Source organism: Lonchura striata, chromosome 5 (genome assembly GCF_050655825.1).
Source record: "Lonchura striata isolate lonStrDom1 chromosome 5, ASM5065582v1, whole genome shotgun sequence".
Taxonomy (NCBI): domain Eukaryota; kingdom Metazoa; phylum Chordata; class Aves; order Passeriformes; family Estrildidae; genus Lonchura; species Lonchura striata.
The window spans coordinates 35,065,650-35,084,836 of NC_140707.1; the positions used below are offsets into that span (position 1 = coordinate 35,065,650).

Below are 19,187 nucleotides of genomic sequence, written 5' to 3' on the forward strand. Positions count from 1 at the left end.
TGCCTCTGTGTGTGTGCAAGAGAGCAGGCAGAACTAAGTGGGAGTGAGCTGTTGTGTCTGGGGATGAAGCGAAGCCATAACTGATGGCTGCAGTGGCCAGCTCTTATGGGAAAGGTGTATAACTTTCTGTGTGCAGAACAGAGGTTAAACACATGCAAAGCACTCTGAAAATATTTTGTCGTATAATATCTGCATGGAAAAGTAAATGATAGAATCAAGGGTGAAAGCCAATAAAATGTAAGAAAGAGGAGATCACAGATTCATTTAAATAGTGGAATGGTTGAAAAACAATTCTTAATTCTGTCTGTTAGCTACACAAAAGGGCATTTAGAAGACACCACTACAGAACCCTGCCACTGTACAGGAGTTGTAGTCAAAATATTTTTCCAGCAAAAGCACACATGTGTAGCCTGGTGATTCACTCCCTAATATAAGAGGACATAGTGGTGAATGTTTTTTTCCTTTTTGCTACATAATGCATAAGGTGTTTTCAAGAGTGATACCTTTATGGAGTCACTAGAGGAGAAGATAGAGATTGGACAATGATGTAATGGTTGGAGTCCTTACGAAGAGAAGCAAATCACTTAGTGAGAGAGAATATAAACCAACTGAGGCTGAAACAGCAAATGAAGATTATGGCAACTAATTCTGAACAGACTAGAGAAAGCATGGAACATTTTTCAGAATATAATAGAAAATTCAGACCTAATTAAGTTTTATCTGAGGAATGTTTTTAAATTTTTCTTTTGCTTTTTTAACTTTATCATTCTAGTTTCTATACCACAACAAAATAGACTGACCATTCTGCATTTGAATCTGATAATAACATGAGATATTTAAAAAAATCCTTAAGATTCTAACTTCAAGGGTTAAATTTTACATTGTGTTAGTGAAGGAAGAGGTGTTCCTTGAATATGAAAAGTTTAGATGTGGATCCGAGTTTCAAATTCTGTGGCTAGTGTCCATTTATAATATTTACTAAACATACTCAGTATGCTCTAAGTTTTGTGAAACAGAAACAAGAGAAACCTATAGTCCCTATGACATGGTCTTCCCTGTGCATTGAAAGTGTTGGGTTTTGCTCACTCAAACTCTGATACAGTTTCCAACAAGTCTGACATAGAATGAAGCACAAATGGAAATGCAATACACAAACTCAGATTACCTTAAACTCTTTGAATGCTAATATCATGTTAATGTGTTAAGTTTCTAAAATCCTAAACTTGCAATGAAATGGACGCAAGTATATGTGACTGGGAGGGGTGTTGGATGTGTGTGCATACATGTGGGTGGCTCCTGTGAAGGGAAGGTGCAAGTCTTGATCTTGCTCCCACCTCTGCTTTTATTCAGGTCTCACCCAGTGCTCATAGGGAGCAATTAATTTGTTCCCTCTCTCCCATTTTTCAAGAGCTAGTATGACAGAGGGAGAGGTTAAGAGGAATCTCTGATTCAGCCATCTGATAGAAAAGCAGATGGCTGACATCTTATCAGAAACACTTAAGGGTTATATCTTGTTTGTGTTGGCAGTACTTGCCAATAAAGTATTAGACATGAATAATCTGCAAAAAAGAAAACTCTCTTTATAGTTCTGTCTACATTTTTACATCTCCATAGTGGCTTCTGCAAACAAGAAAGGTGTGTGAGCTGAGAGAAAGATGTTTATGTCTTTCACATCTATTCCCATGACTACTTGTTTCTTTACAAGCTCAATTTAAGTATTCTAGGTTTTTTAAGAAAGGAAAAGTCAGCCCATCATAGATATTCCACATACTGAGACATAAGGTCCCCTTTCTTTCTGATTGTGTGATTGATTTTTACCACAAACTTCTTATCTGACTACAGTGACTATTGGTGGCAAGCTACATTAATAGCTGGAAGTCAAAGAAAGATACATGTCTTCAGTTCCTTAGAAAATACTTCTCTGTGGAGTCAAAAATTAATTTAGGAGACACAACTTGCTACTTATCCATTTGAATGTGTTTGGGGAATAAAGGTGGCTAGGCTTCTGTCTTCAAACTGAATTCTTCTTTTGCTGGATTTTGAGAGAACATTTCCCTTTTAAGCTCTTCCTATTTTCCTTTTTTTCTGTGCCAGAGTCAAGGTATTAAGCTGTGCAATTCCTAAGGGTAGGCCATAGGCTACCTTTGCAATGCAGACATTGTGCAAGGCCTGGATAATTGCCATTTCACTGCAGGGAGGAGTCTCATCAGGAATTGAAGAGGGTGTTTATTTGCATTATTTTTACATAGATGATGTTAGGGAACCAGTAAAAGAAGGAGCAGAACCAGCTTTCAAAAACACAGGAAGAGCTACCATCTCACCATCTCAAAGAAAACGTGAAGAAAGATTTGGTTTGGTCTGTTGTTTGGTTTTGGTGTTTTTTTCCCTATTTTGAGAGTCAATTTATTTATGGTTTTGTTTCCTTTTCTTCTTCTTTTTTTTTTTTTTTTTTTTTTTCCTAGAGTGGAAGATTAAAGGGCCTTGGAAGTTGGTTGCTGTCCCACCTTCTAGACACACAAATGAAAAGGGGTGGGGTTAGATGAATCTGTACTTTGGACATTACATTACAAAGGACCTTTTGCAAGATTCTTTATATCTCAGCTTTTGAATGTAGCCATTTAATGTAATCTTTAGTTTTACTGGTCTGCACTGCAGAGTAGAATTAATAGTAGTCCATGAGATGATCATAAAGTTTCCCAAAACAAATGTGCAATTGGAATGCTTAGAAAGCAGCAGTTAAATGAAAGGTCAAGAAAATTAAGTAACACCTAAATTCTCATCTGCTAACCTGAATTGTATATTGTTTTGAATGAAAACAATTGTGGTAACACTGCAGAAGGTGGCATATGGTTTTATTCTTATTTTAAGCATAAGTGAGCAGTAACTTGATGAACACTGTAGGGGACAATGGTGACAATATTTGAAAGTTTATGACACCTAGGAGCACCTCTAGGTACACAGTAGTACTGCCAGTACTTAGAAAACTTAAGGAAAGGCAACAAAGGAAAATATGATAACATAAAATATAAATCAATGTTAAAATTTCATTTAATGTATTTAATATGGAGACCATAATTTACAAACTAGATAACCAGATGCAAAAGCTGTCAATCCTTCAGCTCTTTGGAAAATTAAACTATTTTTTTACATCAGTGAAGTTGGACACCCAACTGTCCTATATATGGGTAAAATCTGACTTTTAACTTACCTGGTAAGCCAAGCTACAAACTCTTTAGTTCACTGGTGGTATGGAAGAGGGAACTGATGTGGGTAATGTATCAGTGAAATAACTAAAGAAATTAAAAGTGCCACTGGAAAAATCTCATGTGTTGCTTCTCTTTGGACCGCCACTTGCTGCTTTCGGGGGTCACTCACCCCTGTCCCCCGTCCCTCCCCGGCCCCCCGGGACCCTCTGGCTAGCTGTCCCCTCCGGGGCCGGGGTTTTCCGCGGTCCCGCTGCCCTGGGCTCACCAGGCAGCGGCTGGGTTGGCACGGTCCGAGCTGCGGCACTGCCTCAGTCGCCGCTAGGATTCGAGATAAAGAGACCCAGAGAGACCAGTGGTATGCTTGTCCAGAGAGATTGTATTGCCTGAAGCGTTGCAGGGACCAAAGGCCCTGGGCTATTGCCCAGATACAGTTTTATACAGCAAAATTAAGAGATAAGGTCTAAACAATAGAGACAGTGTCCAGCTAAGGCACATCAGAACCACCCCAGGGGCCAGGTCCAATGGGAACTGCTCAGGGGTGGGGAAAAGGGGGTTTACAGAGGAATGCTGAAGCAGGACTTTCCCGAAACAGTGGAGCATACATAAATGTATCTTTTCCCTCAGTTTCTCATTCCCAAAGCCTTTCTAAAACAATGGGGCATACATGAATGTATCCTTTTCCTCAGTTTACCATTCCCAAGGCCTTTCTAAAACCTTCCTCCACGCTATCATGCCAGCATGATAGCTACACTCATGGTCTAATACCTACGGTTTATCTTGAACTTAGAGCTCCACTGGGAACATTTTGATGTTTTCCTGGCTTTTCTGTTTATTTAGTGGAGGTCACTAGTAAAACAGAATTTGGTCAGAGTGCAGAGTTTGTAATTATCTTTCCAGTTAGAATTTCCTGAACTATATCCATTGTAGAACCTAAATTCAGTAGGGGTTCCAAAAGATCACCTAGACCAGTCTGTACTGCAGCAAGACTAAACATATCAAGGCTAGGACCAGCATGCTTATCAAATTGTGTTCTCATAAAAATCCAATGGAAGAGATTCCACAGTCCCCCTAGACAGTCTGCTCCATTGTTGAAAAATCCTCAGTTGGAATGCTGATCACAAGAATCTTTTAAGCATTTCTTGTTGCAAATGAAGTTGACTCTTTCATGTCTTTCTACTGGAGCCATAGAGGATGGCTGATCAACATCTCTGTAATTAGCTCTTATAAATATCAGAAAGCTGCATCTGGCTTGAAGCTTTTATTTCTTATCTAGGTATACCTAATTCTTTCAGCTTTTTCTCAAAGGGTTTGATTTATACATTTCTTGTTCTTATTATTTTCTTGTTTATTTTCAGTTGTTTTTATGTTTCTATGGTGTTGAAGCAGGACCAGACAGAGTATCCAACTGGGGCTTCAGTATTATGTGAATTTAAGAAATCAAATTGTGTCATATATGACACACTTGTTAAGGTGTTCCAGAATTCAACACATTCCTGGTAGTGCTGCTTCACTGTTGGTTTATATTATTTGTTACCCTAAGATGCTGTATTTCTGTCTAGTCCAAAATTTTGTGCAGTTTATTAATTTTTCATTCATAAGAATAATATGTTTCTAACTACTGTATTTTTCCTTGTTGGTTTTTGGGCAATCTGACCAATTTGTCAATAGGATTTGGGGTGTCTGATCTCATTCTTCCTAGTTTTTCCAGTCCTTTGCCTTTGTTTTGAGATTATCAGTTGTTGTAGCACACATTTTACAAGCATAAATATTGCACCGCTTAAGTTGTCAGTGAACATATTAGACAAAACAGAACTCAGGACATATCTTGAAACATATCTGAAGTGCCTTTGCCTTTTGATGAATAATGACTAATGGCCACTGTGGTTTCCTTCTATCAGATGCTTGCACATCTTCCCATATCTGTATTTAAAATGTTGTTCTATGAAAGTGTTTTGTGAGATGATGCCAAAAGCCATACAAGGCGTATCATGTCTGTTGCTTTTTTCACACAGCAAGCTTTACATTACTTTAAAAAGGGAACTTGGTTTAGCACAAATGCATTTTGCTCATTTTTCCTGTGTTTTTCATTCTAGTAAATGAATTCACTCTATCTCAAATATTTAAAACACAATTGCTCCAAACCTTTCTGAACCCAACAGTTAAGCTACCCAATGTGTCATTCTCTTCTATGAAACTTGAGATGTGGAGGAGCATTCTTACAAGGAAAAGCTCATTTGAATGCTTTAAAAATAGTTTCATAGGGAAGACTTAGACATTTTTTTCATTGTTTCTCCTTCCTTTCTTTAAACTTATTACTAAAATCTTTGCAGTTTTAAAATAGAAAAAGTGTATTTTCCCTAATAATCCTACCTTGTTCTGGTCCCTTTCTTCTTTTTCCAATGACACCATGTTCTTGGTTGTCTTTTTCCTGATACAGGTTTGCTATTTAAAATCACCCTGAAAATGATGCAAACTATTACTGTTATTTCATAGTACGTATTTTCTATCATTGGATTGGTTTATTTCTCTAATGTTTCTTTTGGAGGGGATGTATCTGAATTATGTCCCAAAATGGTTATTAGGATAATAATCTTCTTCCTGTTCCATTTATAATGACTGGTTGAGTTTTTTTGCTTGGGCATGTTGTCATATAAATTAATTGTTAATTATATTTTAATTACTTCTTTCTCATCTGTCTCACAACACTTGCGTTATATATCACTTATCAGTGATCTATAAATTATTGCAGGTTACTTCATGATGTTCCTCCCTCATAGGTGTGGGTAGAAGCAAGTACATGCATTGTGCATGGGTTGAAGTGTATTCTGATATTTCCACAATCTTAAAGGTATTTGGTCTGAAAGAGGCAAGACCAAAGCATATGGTTAAATTTTACCAGCATTATTTAGCAACTATTCTGCTTTTATCATATATATCCATTTTACTCTGCATAAATCTACTTTATAATTATTCCTCAAAGATCCCACATGTAATCAGGATTATATTCAAAGTATTTATCAACAAGTAGGTAATTGAGAAATTTATAATATAAATTTTCATCTGTTCAACTGCAACCTATTTAGGAGATTTTTGTGAAAGGTTCTCTAGCATTTCATGTGATTCTCTAACATTTCACAAGGGGATTTCAAAATTACTAGTAAGACAGAGATATAGTTTAAGGAAGTTGAGCTTAGAGAGGAACATGATTTACCAAAATACAGTGCAGGATGCAGAGGACTGGTAAACACACTTTACAGAGTGGGTAAAAACATTTGTTCTCTGGGAAGAGCTAACAAGTGAATTTATTTGTATTTAGGACAATATTTTTCAAGAGGTTTTTGTTTCAAACACAGAGAAATACTCAACATCTGACTGTTCTATGACCTAAGTATATAATTATCAAGAAGTTCTGGGCCCTGTGTCTGTGCTTTATCACAGTCAGTACTTCAGCACCTAAACTTCTAAAAGCTTCTGTGAGTCTGAACTCAGAAGGACTCCTCTGAGTTATACTACCTGATGATCTATCCTTAGTAGAGAATATGAACTTAAATGAATTTTGGTTATGTTGCTCTGTATTTTAGGGAGATACAGTGAGGGTTTTGCATTCTAGTCAGTCAGCTAGTCAGTGTGAAGTTACTGTTTTTTTCTCTTAACTTTAACCCACTATTCAGAATTCTTCCCCTTCAACCATCTTAAACTCTGATATCTTGGAGTTTATTACTTTACAATAATTGCGTATACTTTCCGTGCCTCAGTCTGTCACTGATTCCAAGTCAATATTAGAATACAGAAGATTTTTAATCTCTTCACCTCAGCCAGTCCCTCTTGACTGCCTGTATTTGTTGTTACTCTTCTGCAACTTTGCACACTTTGCCTATCTTTCACTAACATGGATCTATTCCTGGTTTGACACAGTGGTTCTGTATATAAAGAAAAAAGTCTGCTTTTTAAAAATTTTGGTGGCCATGTACAGAAGATTTAAACATGGTTTGCTGCTTACTATTTCTTGTGGTGTTACTGCTCTTGGGAGTTCTCAGTGAAGCTGTGTTGGATTATTTTCTCTTTTCACTGAGCACAGTTTGTCAAGACTCAGTCCCTGTTTTAATTTTACGTTGACATTTTTAATAATACCCCTTGTCTTCACCATTTTACACTTAACTAATAGGAGTGGCATAATTCAATCACATGCTGTGCCATTTTCTTACTCTTGTTATTGTTTAGAGGATGGGATTAATTGCAGCTTCCTCTGGATTCATCTATGGGAAGGCTTTAAATAAGACCATTTCTATTACTGGCTCTTTGGTGTCAATTTGACAAAATTCTCATCTTCCCCTGTGGTCCAGGGTTTGGACTGAGTCAGCTTTCTGTGCAAGTTAATACTTCTAAATCAACTGAGATTAATTATTTAATAACAGTTCCTTGTATTGTCAACCCTATGCATTAAAATGTCAAATCATGCCAAAAGGATCATAAAACTGGCTCTAAGGGTGATCTCCAGTGAAAGCCCGTCTGCTTTTTAATGCAGCACAGAACAGAAGTCACATAAGCCAATTGTTCAAGTGCTAATTTCTACTCCTGCAGGAAACAAACGACCCTAAATTTTTTGTAGGTTACCTGAGATTCATCCGTAGTCCACTATCTTGGGACATCGCGGCTATTAGGAAAACACCAAATAGCAGAATATTTTCACGAACGGAGTGAAAAGTCAGACGTTTCTCATAGGTAGCAACATGCATGCTGGGCAAAGGGCTCGTGAATGTTTCCCTTTCAAATTGAACTAGTTTGGCAAACGGTGACGGGACGGGAAGAAGGGCTCTGCGATTTGGCCCGAGTACAGCAAGCTGGCACAAGTCGGGAAGCGAGGCAATGCGCTGGGACCGGAGGATACCGGGCAGCCGAGAGCCAGGAGCAATGTTCCTTGGCGATGCTGCGGGAGTTGGGACAGGGAGAGCCGACACCGACGGTCCCGAGCAGCTTTAGGAAGGACTTCCCCGCCCGCGGTGAGGGAGCTGTACTGGGGGCAAGGGCTAAGGGGTTCTTGGGGTTCTGGGCGAGCCCAAGGGTCTCGCTGAGGTGACGGACGACGGCCCCTTAGGGTGGGGAAGGGAGGTGCGTGTCTCGCCGCGGAGCCTCCGCCGCGCCGAAACTTTGCGAAGCGTCTCGGCGCTGGGGGGAGCGGGGCGGGGGCTGCCCCGGCGGAGCTCCTCCTTTGGGGCCGGGCCTGGGCGGGTGGAGCGAGGAGGGAGCCCCCGGCCCCGGAGTGCCGCGGCTGCGGACGGAGCGAGCGGCGGTCGTGCCGGGGTGCTTCGCGCAGGAGGCGCCCGCGACGTCGCTGCGGGCGGCCCGGGCACGGGGCCGGGGCGCTGCCACCATGAGGCGGCGCGGCGGGGGTTGTCTCCTGCCCGCGCCTCCGCAGCTCCTGCTGGTGCTGCTGGGAGCGCTGCTCCGCTCCAGAGGTAAGCGGCTGCCGCGGCACGCTCTGCCCCGCGGCAGCGCGGGGGGCCCAGCCGCCGTCCCGAGCTCGGCGGCGGTGATCTGTGCCCGGGCGGAGAGCCCTGCCCGGCCGCGCCGCTCACCTGCCCGCGCCCGCCGGGCGGAGAGCCCTGCCCTGCGCCGCCCGCCGCGCTTTGTCCGCGCCCCGTCCCGCGCCCGGACGCGGGGCTCTCGCCTTCGCCGTGTCTCGGCGTGCTGGAGCCGGCGGAATGCCCCGGCAGGCCGGAGCGCGGGTCGCGGAGCTGCGCTGCCCTGGGAGCGCCCACGCGGCCGCTGCCCCCCGCGGAAGTTTGGCGGCGGCGGGCGCGGGCTTTGTTCCCGCGGTGCGAGCGGCGGGCCGGGCCGGGGCGGGCGCGCAGGTTGCCTCGCAGGCTGCCGTGCCCGGCGTGTCGGGACAGCCGCCGCTCCGGAGCAGGAATGCAGCCGCGCACCCGCCGCGACGGGCCCCTTAAAGGTACAGCCCGGCTCCGCGGTGGCGCCCCGGGCTACCTGCCTCGCTTCGGCGTGGACTGGGAGTCCTCCCGCAGCGCCCTGGCACAGCGCGGCCAGAGCAGGAGTACCAAAAATAGTGATGAGGGGAGGGTTTCGCGGCGCTCTTAGCGAGCCGGGAGGTAGTCTCATGAAGTCTCGCCATGAAAACTTCAGCTCCGTGGTTGCTCTGTCAACTGACATCTGCTGTTTCTTCGGCTTGTGCTGAGGTTCTTGATTTTACAAGTGCGCCCGATGGAGAAGAAAGCATCTAAACGCTTCGCAAAATTGTTTATAAAGCGTTAGAAGGCTTTTGGGGGAGGGGTGTGGAGAGGAGATACGTACCTCATTTCTTTTCCTTCACTGCTTTGGCAGCTGCTGTATAATTTCACCCATCCGTTTTCTCCTGTGCTATTCTGAAATTGCAGGAAGCATTTGCAGTAGTGCTGCTGACCTCCATCATTCTACAAGTATTGCCCCTGGGGCACAATCATGGGGAGTTTGGGTTTCACATAATATTATTTCTCTTCTAACAAGAAACCTAATTGCAGGCAGCTTTGAAGAATGTGCTAAGCCAGCTTGGATAGACTGACTAGAAAGGGCTGTAGTTCTGTGTATCAGAAAGCCTGCTTTTTAGGAGCCAGAAGTACTCTTGAGTTTCCAAATGCCACACAGATACTTAGCTGCCCTCTAGGAGTGAGAAGGATCTAAAAGATAGACCTTAGTGTAGGTGCAGATCTGGATGTGTTTTATTTTGGCTGTTACCCAGGTGCTCCTAGTTAATGTGTCTGGGCTGTTAACAGCCATGTGGGGGATGTCTGATTGTAAAATGCAAGTTTGCTAGTAGGTGGTTGTTCCTTGATGTCTCTAGGATGCTTTTTTTATGGCAGCTTGTTTCTCTTTCAAGTAGTTTTCCCATCAGTGCACTTTTGTATCCTCTTGTCAGATCACTGTAAGTTTATGATTGGATGTGCCAGCTGCTTCCAGAAGTGAATATCCTATTTCCTTCATCAAAATATGAGGGAATAAGGACATAATTTTACAATAAGGACACAATTCCTGACCAGTCTTGTTAGGAATGTGACACTTGACTCAGCTAATATATCAAGCAGCAATTCAATTTATTAATTAATACAGTAACCTATGAGCAAAGACAACGCTGGGTACAGCGGTGGGGGTTTTCCCCTCTGACTGCACACCAGTTGTTGGGCTTGCTGGTATTTATTGATCATATTCATGCATATTCATAATCTCTTCCCAGTTTCTACGTGAGCTTTCGACAGTTTCCATTTCTACCTTTAACGTCACAATTCTATACTCCAGGCTCATAAATCTATGATGGTGATGTTTGGTTCCTTTCCATTTTCTATACCCTATTGTGTATATCCCAGGATGTGTGTCCATATGGTGGGGTCCAACTTCTATTTTCTGGGGTCATTAATCTATGGTAGTGATGTCCAGCTTCCCCCTTCAAGGTCACTAATCAGCAATTTTGAGGTCCATCTTCCTTCTCCAAGAGCTTGAAATAGGGTCACTTCCCTTTCTGTTTAAATCCTTTGTACATTCTAAAGCTACAGGTTAAAATCCTTAGTACTAAGCAACATTCTAAGGTTATAATTCAAAAGTTCTTATAGCTTAAGACTTATAATTGTTATTTGCAAACAAAAGATTGGTTCAAAAGCCTTCTTCCATGCTTTCCTTGGTTGTTTATTAGAAATCATCTTTATAACTGTCCCATCGCTGTGTTCTACACATTTCATAACCACAACTACACTGGTTGCCTTTATTTGTGTTTCACAGTCTTTTTCATATTAGAAATAAGAAAAAACCTGAGGAGATATCAGGATGGAGGTGGCAGAGAAAATGTCAAAATTTGTGATGAGTCAGTGTTCATTCACTTAGCTAGAAAATGTTAAAAGTTGTCCCTTAGAAGTACCTGCAGGGCTGGTGTGCAGCTTAACTGTCATAAAGCACTCACGGAAGTTGTGATGCCAAAGAGGTAAGTTGTTAGAAACACTTGGTCATTTGCTTTTCTGCCTCAGTACAGGAGAGCATAAGGCAAACAAGTCTGCAAGACTGACCTTTGACTCTTTTGTAGTGGATAGGGGCAGATCAAACTGGAGAAGTCTATGCCAAAAAATCCCCATACCAAACCAACAAAAAAGAGGTCTACAAGTATCTTGAGCTCTTGGAAAAATGCGTTGCAGGTAAAAACAGGTATACAGAGGGAATTTAATGCTCATTTCACACACTGCTGGTGGCTGGAGCGAAGAAGGACCTGATGTTAAGATGGTCTGTGTTAGTATAAATACAGAATGTCACAGAACCCATCTGGCTGATATGTTTGCTGTTCTGGCTTCTGGAACTGTGCCAGAAAAATGCATAGCTAATATCAGAGCTTCACTTCTGAAACACCTTGACTAGGTTTTATAGCTGGAAACCTGAATATGTTACTTCTGTGGACGTATATTTTGCAGTGGGAGTCACAGTTTCAACTACCTGTGCTTGGCATTGCTGTTGGTTCTACAGCTATTAGCCAAGTGCAAAGCACCCATTTTTTATTGTCAACTCCGAGCTGATAATGTTGTCCTTCCTGGGTGTGCTGAGAGTCCTAGGGTTTGCTGAATCATCAATTTGGATGATATTCACAGATCTCTTGATCACCCTGAATTATCTTGACTTTTTTTTTTTTTTCAAAGTGATGATGGAACTGAGTAGCATTCCCTGTATTTCTAAAATGAAGCCCAACATGCTGCATGTGGTGACAAGTGATGGGTTTGGTTTTTTTTTGTTTTGCTTTTGACAATTCTGTCTACTAAAACATAGTGGAAAAGCATATGGCACAAATCTTCGAGTATGAAGTTAGCATTATTGTTTTATTTAGTGTATATAAGCAATTTTCTTTTATATTCTCATTCTAGAAGCCTTTAATTAGCACGTTCAGTCAGCTTATATAGCACTGTTTGCAGTAGAGAAACTTCTTGTATCTTGGGAGTGTGGGTGTATGCAGCAAGAAAATTAATAGGTGCATAGTTGCATAAAGTGTTTGCATTTCCAGAATGTCTTGTGAACCTTGATGAGGGATATTCTCTTCCTGTGGGCCACAAAATGTGATTTCAGAAAGCTGGTAGTTGTTTTTCTACATTGTATTCCTTGAAATTACAGAAGGAAAAAGTGGTTAGATACAAACATTATCCAGTTGTTTGTAGTTCAAACCAGAAAACAGTAGTTGCTGTATGTTAACTAGAAAAAAAAATCAAAGTGATTTGTATTTTGTTTTTACTTGTAAATGCTCTCCAGACTAGTGAAATTAACATTAAAAAATAGTTAAAACATTAATTCTATGAGAATGATCTGTAGCCTGATAGTGCTCTTGAATCTTCATGCACTCTTGTGAAATAGGCAAATATTATCCTTGTTTTGTAAATGTGGGAAGTGAAGTAGAAATTGTCTTGCCCAAGGCCAACTCCATTTGCCCTAGAATGCAACTTACCGTTGAATACAATAGAATGTATGCTTCATAACACTTATAAAAGCTGATAAAGAGATATTATCTTAAAAACCAGTCAAGGTTTTAAAAATAGGTTTGTATAGTAAGTGCATGTTCTGTAGCTTCATTGAATTCCTTTGCTGCTTGTGACTATTTCTCTTTTTAATAATAGTTACAATTTCTCTTGCTGATGGTCACAAGATCATAAAATCACAGAAATTTTACTGACACTGGAAAGGGTGAATTGGTAAATAAAGTGTTATTAAAATAAATGTAAAAGAAAGGTGGATACTTAATTTCTCTAGTCCTCTGTTAATTCTGGCTTAGCTGTTTGTGATGTTTTCTCATATGGGTTTACATAGTCAGATGGTATATATGTGGACTTAAACTGACCATCTTTTAAGATGTCTGGCTTTACCTGATAAAACATCCAGAGCTGGAGCTCTGGCATATAACAAACCCACTCCTTTAAATGGCATACTGTATTTAGTGTCTGTTTGTGTTTCACACAAATAATGGCAGAAAACACTACATGTAATTGTCATCCATTAATCTCATGTCCTTGATGGTTAGGCTCTTACTTTTGTGTCTGTGGTGCCAATGATTCTTCGCCATTGCTGTTAGGTTAGGTATTACTATTTTTACTCTTTTATGGGATTTTGTTTTCTCTCCTGAGTGAAAACTGTAATACTCCTTGAATCCCTTCTTTCTTCTGTCTTTAGATTTCCATTTCCCCATACTAAAGATAGTAAGCGTATGGATGCAGGGGCTTGTTATTCTGTAGACTTGTGGTTTATTCATGCTGTATATCTGGTTGCTCTGGGACTGTTACCTGGGAGTATTTGACTGCCCTCCTGTTGTGAGTGAATTCATGTTCAGGTTTTTCAGCTTTCCAGACATGTTTTTTTTTGCCTCTCTTATGCAGAACTGTCTGGTAGGTGCTGAAGCATTACAGCCTTTGCATTTATTCTGGGGGTCTTTTGAGCTGCAATCAGTCTTTCTGTGAGCAGCAGATCTTCTCAGCTGTTGTGACCCTAGATGAAAAGAGACTCGCTGTGTAAAGGCAAGAAAGTAAGTTTTCATAAAGACTTTATTAACATCAAATGTTTGTTGAATTTTGTAGTGCTGAATTGTGAATGACTGAAATTCTTCATATCAGGGAATTAGGTAATTTAATATAGAAGACAAAGAAGAAAATGGAAATTAAGTATCATGAGCCCGATTCTGATGGTATGGGATACATTAAGCATTCTGGTATAAGCATGTTAGCACACCTGTGGATTGAAAAGTAGTAACAGAAGCTTTGTCTGTCATGAGGTTCTTAGGTGATTAGGTTCTGGCATTAGCCGCCAGTCAGCAAGTCACAAACCATTAAGATTAACAGACAGTAATGTAGATGAATATTCAATGTTTGCACTGCCAGTTGCAGTTTGGTCAAAAAGTGTATGTCCAAGGACAGCGCAGATCTTTTTTCTCAAACTGCTGTATGTTGATAGCAACTTTCTGGTGTTGCAATACTAAGAAGTAAAAAGCACCGAATTTTTTCTCTGAATGAGTTTAGAGTTAGAATAGAATTCACCTTCCTGTACTGTATTGATGAGGTTGTATAAAGAACTGTTGTCCAGCAAAGCTTCCAGTAGATAAGATACTTGCCTGAAAACAGCCCTTGTGTTCTGTAGTGTCAAGGTGGAATTTTACTCTTGGAGTTAAATCTACCAGCAGTGAGATGCTATCATGACTCCAGGCAGGGGAGACCACTCTCCTGGCTACCAGCATGGTGACTTCCTCCGTGTGCCCTAGTAGGGCATAGTCTTCTGTGTCTCTTTGTTACTGCCTGGTAGCCCCTCCCAGCTGCTGGAGCTTTCTGTTTCTATTGCATAGCAGCAGTTCTTTAATCAGAAATCTTGTTAGTATTCAAGGATAATTGATCCGACTCTCTGGTAGGGGGTGGGGACCCAGCCTTGCATCCTTCTCCTCCTTGCCACCCCCAGTTTGACCCCTGTTGTCTCTTTGTTTCCTCCTGTTAAGTTTGTGCCAGTGATATGTGTGTGTGCTGTTTTTCCAAGCAGCCTGAAGTTGGCTGTAACCAAGAGCAGCAGCTAAATAGAGCCCGATTTCCCCGCTTCCTGGCGTTCAGTTGTTCGGCTCCATTTTCTGGTCTTCTGTGTTTTTGATTTGAAGAGAAGGAACTTACTTGGTGCCCCCGGGCATCTCTTAAACCCATTAGAGCAAACTCCATTATTTCACTGTACTTAGAAATCCTCCTCCTTTAGCCCCAGCATCCATCAAAATAATGTATCCTCTGTAATGCCCTCTGGAAAATGTTTAATAGGATCTTTTCAAACTCAAGGAGAGTTCCAATTGGAAAGGGGGAGGGGAGAAGGCTAAAGGAAGATCTGACTGTGACTTGCAGTAAGCCTGAACTTGGCCTGTGTCAGCTCTCCCTTCACCTCCATGCTGAACAGAGCGGATCCAACACTGGGATCAAAGCTGGAAACAAAAGGCTTTTGGAGAAAAATTTCCCGTCTGGCCAAGAGGCAGCCACACAAAAGTGGTGCATAATTTATCACTCGAGGTTTATTTCTGCTGTGCTCCTTCTGGAGAGAGGAGGAAAAAAGAAGTGACTCTCCTGCTGTTTTGAAGTGGATAAGTAATGGCTTTGGAGATTTGAGGCAGGAAGGAGCTAGAGATACCATGGAAAAATCTTTTCAGTGCATTCCGTACCCAGCTTCTCTCTTCTCAGACGTGGTCAGACATTATTTCTCTTGAGGGAAACCCTATTCTTGCATTTTGAAGTTTCAGAGAGTGAGGACTTTTAACTTCTCTGGTAATTTCCAAATCACAATAGAGAGTGGTGTTGCCTTTGGCAAAATCAAGTTCTTTGACTTTCTGAGGTGTTTTTCTTAACTTAAGGATTGTCTGGGTGCTGTGGCTTTGTATAATATGAAGGAAGAGGCTACGTTTGCCCCAAAGCCTTTATAGTCTTAATTGGACATCTGACATCTGATAAGGATCAGGGGTGTGATAATTCTACTGGGCTAGATAAGGTCAATATTAAAATTGTATTGCTTTCTAATTAAATTTCCTTTAAGTTTTTCATTCCAATCACTTCTTAGAACGAGGATAGAGAGAGGTTTTGGGTAGGAGTTGGCATCAAAGACTACTGAAAGCTGGTAACTGTGTAAATAAGGATGAGGAAGCAAATGCAAGAGTAGTAAACCATGAGAAGAAGCTAAAGGGCTATAGGAGTATAGATATTAACAGAAGCAAAGATAGGCATTTTGGAAATGAGAGCCAAGGACTTGAGCTGGCAAAGGAACAGAAGAGTTGTGTAAGGAAATCCAAGTGGAGTAATTATGTGGGATCTGATGGCAGAAAGAGTTGTTAATTAGGTAGTATAAAAGATGGAAATTTTGAAAGTGAAGATGAGCATTGAGCATTATTTAACTGCTGAGACAGGGAAAGACTTATTTTACTAATGCTTTAAAGGAGGATGTGACAAGTTGCTAGGAATCTGTGACAGTAGAGTCCCTGACCTAATAGAGTGATTTTATGAAATATTAGGAACCTAGCAATGGAGTGGAAAGGGAGACTGTTAGCAGAACACTGAGATGGGGAGCCCATGAGGTAGCTCCATCACCACCTCTGTCTGCAGTGGTGGAATATGGAATCTGTCAGCCTTGGGAGCACTTAAGTTAGAAGGATTTTTGAGTGGGATGTCCAAGAAGGTATTTTGATGGACAGTATTGTCTGGAAAAGTGTATGAAATGGGAGGGCAGAACTGAAGTGAGTAGCTAGAACTTTGGAGATAATTGCTTGGACAAAAACATAATGTGAGAATAGGAGATTACTATGGGTTTGGTAAGAAGTCTGGATATAGAAACAAATGTAAGTCTGGTGACAGAAAATTGCTCCTTTCCTGGAAAAACAGCATACTTCTCTTCCCCTTCCCCATTAAGAATTGCTGTGTGAAAGAGTGAGTCACTATAGTGAACAGTTAAAACACAGACACTTGATGTTCTCAGCCTTCTTTTCTGAAAGGCTTGTAAGAAGCATTCTGGGATTATGCAAGGTTAGAGGGAAATACACACTCTGCTCCTTTAGCCTGAATCTCCGGCTCTGTCAGTTCATTTGTCTTGGTGACAACTGGTAGTGCTGGGAGAGGTTCTTGCTTAAGGTGCAGCCATTCAGTGTATCAGAACTGTCTTGTGGGATCTAGGATTAGAATAAAATAAAGACACACCTTTTTTTTTCCTCTTTTTTCCCCTTTTTTTTTCCTTGTGCTCCCACCCAATTTTAGTTCTGAATTTCCATGACTGCTGAATAGTCAAATCCCTTCTTTGCAACTTGAGGGCAGGGGGAAAAAAAAAGGGAGAGAAGTCTTGGGGTTGTAATTTCCTGCTTCTGTTCTGAGCTTCTGAGGATGAACCAGGAGGTGGGCTAATTCTCTAAATTAAAAATGCATTTGTTAAGAGGAAGCCAGCTTTACTGATGTCCTTTCTTTGTTATTCAGACTTTGCCACTTCTTCAAGCTTGACAAATTTAAGAAATTCGGTTTTTGAGGCCTCAAAGACTGCATTCTCTTCACTGTGATTTTTGAAGCCTGCTACTCCTGAAAAGCCTGAATTGAGCTTCTTGTGGCTGAAGGACATGCCACTAATTTGTGCTGCCTTTATAAAAAGGGCCTTGATCAGCATAGTACCTATTAGCCTGAGGAAAAACATAACAAGTCTGTCTGTGAGAGAAAACTAGAGAGTTTGTGGTATGGGAAAGGGGAGATAGATTGGAGGCTGCCATTCTGGAGGCTTTAATAGCCAAGAAACAGGAGAGAATAGTCATTGGTAAATAGGAATGCTAGAGAACTACCTTCATTTTTGTCTTGAATCTCAAATAGAAATATTCAGTTTTTAAGTCTTAGAAAGCGTGATGCAGGACTGAGAGGCTGGGTCAGGAGTCCTTCTAGAGCAATAGTCATTGCCCTGCAGACAGACCTAAGTTAAATACAAGGAAAGAGCAAGTTGAGCTCAGAGCTGTATTAATGCAGAGATGAAGTGGTGAAGGGAATTTTCTTGGGCATTGTCTTGGAAACTGGGAGGGTCTGATTTGTCCAGTTGGTGTGGTTATGGCCCTTTGCTATCTTAGGGAAGGCTGCCTCTGCATCTGTCTTCTTCCCTGATCAATGAACAGCAGCTGCAGGAGAGTGTTGACTCAAGCTGATTGCCAAGCAGTTATCTCCACCACAAGGGTGGTAACCTCATGTGATGGTTTGAACTGTCACCGCTCATGACTCAATACTATCTGTAGGCCTTTGTTCACTGCATTTTTGAGTGCAAGGAAGAATTCAGACCTGCAGTCAGCATTACCTTAAGCAACAGAAGACCTTTAGGCCTTTTGGGTGTTAGTTGTTGGTTTTAGGGGGTTTGTTTTTGTTGTTGGTTTGTTCTGTCGATTTTTTTTTCCCCAGGCACAAGGTTCTTTTATCTGGAAAGCAGATGGATCCTCTGCCTTTGCTTCAACTTCTCCAGAAGGGCAGATTCGTCCTCTTTGCATCTTTACAGTTACGTTGAATAATTTCTATGCTGCCAGTACTCAAGCAAGAACAACCTTGGTGTTCCCTGACTCCTGCAACCTTTGACTACAAACTTTGGCTTGAAGCAGCTTGCTCACTAACAGGAGAAGCCTGTTATTTCTCTGAGATTTCTCTTGTTTGTGACCTGCCTTCTGTGAACTGGAAGAGGAGGAACTGGAAGAAGAGGAGCTGTAATCTTCTGTTGCTCTTAGTGCAAATTCCAGACTAGAACAAAATAAGTAGATTGCTTATGTTTATGTTTTCCAGTCAATTGTCCCTAGAAAATGTTGAATGTTTTTTTGGTGCTTCTTTTATTGCCTTGTTACGGTTAGTTCTTCACCCACAAGTCTTTAGAAGTCTGGGAGCAAGCTTTTAAGCTTGAAAGGTGTCAAAAGGAATGTTTAAAAAAAAAAAAGGGACAGTTCCTCTGATACTCTGTAATAACTTTTTCTTGGTTATGCTGGGGAAGCAAACTTGATGATGGTAATATAGAAGAATAAGAGAAACTTGAATTATTTTTTGAGAAAGGACCCATGAGCAATTTTTGTGATGAGACACTTTAGAACAGACTGGCAAGAGAGAGGGGGTGGCAGACACTTGCCTCCTTTAAATGCTTGGCAAAACCCCACTTAGCTTAATTGGGTACACAAGGTGAAGCCTAACACAGTTACAATATAAAAATAATAGGAGATACAGAGGGCAAATTAGACCTATGTAGAGTTCATCAATAGGATAAAAATGAACAGTACTCAGACAGAAGCCTTTGAGCAAGGAAGGGAGTGAGGCAGAGGTGACATCTTTGGTATGTACATCTTGACTTACCCGCTCAGGCTTCGATTAAGTGACTGGGACAGCTGCCAAAACACCTATGTTAGCTGGCTAATGTACTGCGGTGCATTGGTCCTGCAGGTTTATCTGGGAAAGGCGTGCAGTTTTATCTGGCTCTGTCTTGGGTTTTTTC

At 41.4% G+C, this 19,187-nt stretch overlaps 1 protein-coding gene across 1 annotated transcript in view; it reads left to right on the plus strand.

The window, feature by feature from the left end:
- Positions 1-8,436: 8,436 nt before the first annotated feature.
- LRP4 (LDL receptor related protein 4) overlaps positions 8,437-19,187 on the plus strand; it is an 83,052-nt gene continuing 72,301 nt past the window's right edge. Inside the window, exon 1 of the mRNA XM_021533348.4 lies at positions 8,437-8,662. Coding sequence (XP_021389023.3) covers positions 8,578-8,662 — 85 coding nt within the window. The 5' untranslated portion in view covers positions 8,437-8,577. The remainder of the gene's footprint in view (positions 8,663-19,187) is intronic.